General features: G+C 52.4%; 1 protein-coding gene across 1 annotated transcript; it reads left to right on the forward strand.

The window, feature by feature from the left end:
- Window positions 1–257: 257 nt before the first annotated feature.
- Window positions 258–1,748, forward strand: PHACADRAFT_202030 (uncharacterized protein; the record flags this gene model as incomplete). Its single annotated transcript, XM_007402300.1, has 1 exon — window positions 258–1,748. The coding sequence occupies one exon, from the start codon at window positions 258–260 to the stop codon at window positions 1,746–1,748; it is 1,491 nt and encodes a 496-aa protein (XP_007402362.1).
- Between the last annotated feature and the right edge of the window lie 204 nt (window positions 1,749–1,952).

Below are 1,952 nucleotides of genomic sequence, written 5' to 3' on the forward strand. Positions count from 1 at the left end.
TCTCATGTCGACACACAGGGTTTGGCTTGTTGCCCCCAAGTGTGGTCAGTGAGCTGGTGATTTGGTGAGCTGGTGATTGGCAGTGCTGGTGTCAGTCCAGAGTATCTGAGGTGCCCGAAAGGAGTCGGCCAAGGCCTTCGTCAAGCTTGGGTTTGATGAACTCAACCCAGGTGTGGCTTGGTATTACCGCACGGTATGTCGCCTCTGCTTGTCCTTTCCTTATGTGTCTCATTCTTTGTGCAGGGTAATGCTATGAGATGGGGCCCGGATGGACAGTTGCATTTCATTGGGAAGATGAACGCTGGCCAGATCAAGATCTGCGGACAGTGGCTGGAGCTCTCGGAGATCGAAGTGGCCAAACCGACTTGGCCAACGATGCCGTCATCGTCCATCTCAAGTCCCACAAAGGCAAAGACAATCTGCTCATTGCATACACTGTCACTGCTGCACCAACATCGGCCTTGCAATCTCATTCCCTCTTACCACGACTCCTCAAGTTGCTGCACAAGAGTCTTCCGCCGTATATGATTCTCCATCTCGTGTGCTGGATCCCAACTCTTCCTCTGATGCCTAACGGCAAGGTGGACCACCATCAGCTCCGAGCCCGTGCTGCAACCAACATTGATAGCATGCTGAACAATGACGCAGAGGAAGACGGATCAGGCGAGCCTGAAGATGAGGTCAAGAAACAGCTCTGTAGGATCATGGAAGCCCTTCTTGGTTGCACATCTATTCGTCAGTTCACGAACTTCTTTGATGTGGGCGGCCATTCACTCCTTGCCTCCCGTTTGGTCTTCCGAATGCAAGAAGCTTTCAACATCCCGTTCGCTCTAATGGATGTGTTCCACTCGCCTGTAGGCAAGGCAATGGCAGGCAAGATCAGGCAGGCAATTGCCACTAGGCCAGTTGATCAAATATCGATGACACCTCTGACACTTGCCCTGGTATACGAGGAGTTCCACGTACCCTCTGTGCTTGTCTCTTTTGAGGAGCCTCGCAAGCCATTTTTGTTCTGCATTCTCATGGCCACTGGTCTCGGCCACACATTCACTGCGCTGTCTCGCTCCACCAACTTGTTCAATGTCATAGCTCTCAATGACCCTGGGTATGTCACGCCCGATGACTTCCCTCAAGACCAGGTGTCCACAGATCACGCCAACACCTTGTGCAATCCAGGCATCCACACCGTCGAAAACCATGCCAAGTACTACTATGCGCATATTGTCGAGGAGCTGGCCCGCATTGGTACTACCGAGCCCGACGCTGCACCATTTAACATCTTAGGCTACTCCTACAGTGGACATGTCGCAGTCGAGATGGCGCGCCTCACGCAGGATGAGGGCTGGACCATCAACCTCTTCGTACTTCACACGTCGGTGCACCCGATGCATGAGGCCAAGCTGCTGCAGACACAGATTGAAGAGGCTGCGCATGTTGTCCTACTGACTGTGATGAGCATCATCAAGCTGCCGCTCAGCAACATGGGAGAGCAAGGTGCACGTTTGAAGCACAACATCGAGGTCTGCACCCTCACCAACATTTATACACTCTATGCGCATGTGATGCCGCAGTACAAGGGGCATGTCATGCTGTTCCGCACAGAGTCGAATTCTGGCCACGGCTTCGTCCCGCTCATTGGCTCATTGGACGAGGTTTTCTTGCACGGGAACCACTACCACCTATTCCAAGAAGAATCTGGGAATCTGTCCATGATTAGTGCTAAAGTTTCTGCAGTCCTCAATGCATAGGTCTCGGCGTCTCTGGTCAGTTGTAACTGTTGTAAATCTTGCTGTACTGCACCGTTTCCGCTGTATAAATAACATCGAGGTCATCTCCGCCGAAATGCGGACAGTTGGTCTATTCATGACTCAAGCCCCAGAATGCAGAGCCTATTGTCAGCTAGCATGGCACGCCCCTACGAATGCCTTCATTGCAGCGACTGCGCACTATGG

The sequence above is a fragment of the Phanerochaete carnosa genome (genome assembly GCF_000300595.1).
Source record: "Phanerochaete carnosa HHB-10118-sp unplaced genomic scaffold PHACAscaffold_91, whole genome shotgun sequence".
Classification (NCBI taxonomy): domain Eukaryota; kingdom Fungi; phylum Basidiomycota; class Agaricomycetes; order Polyporales; family Phanerochaetaceae; genus Phanerochaete; species Phanerochaete carnosa.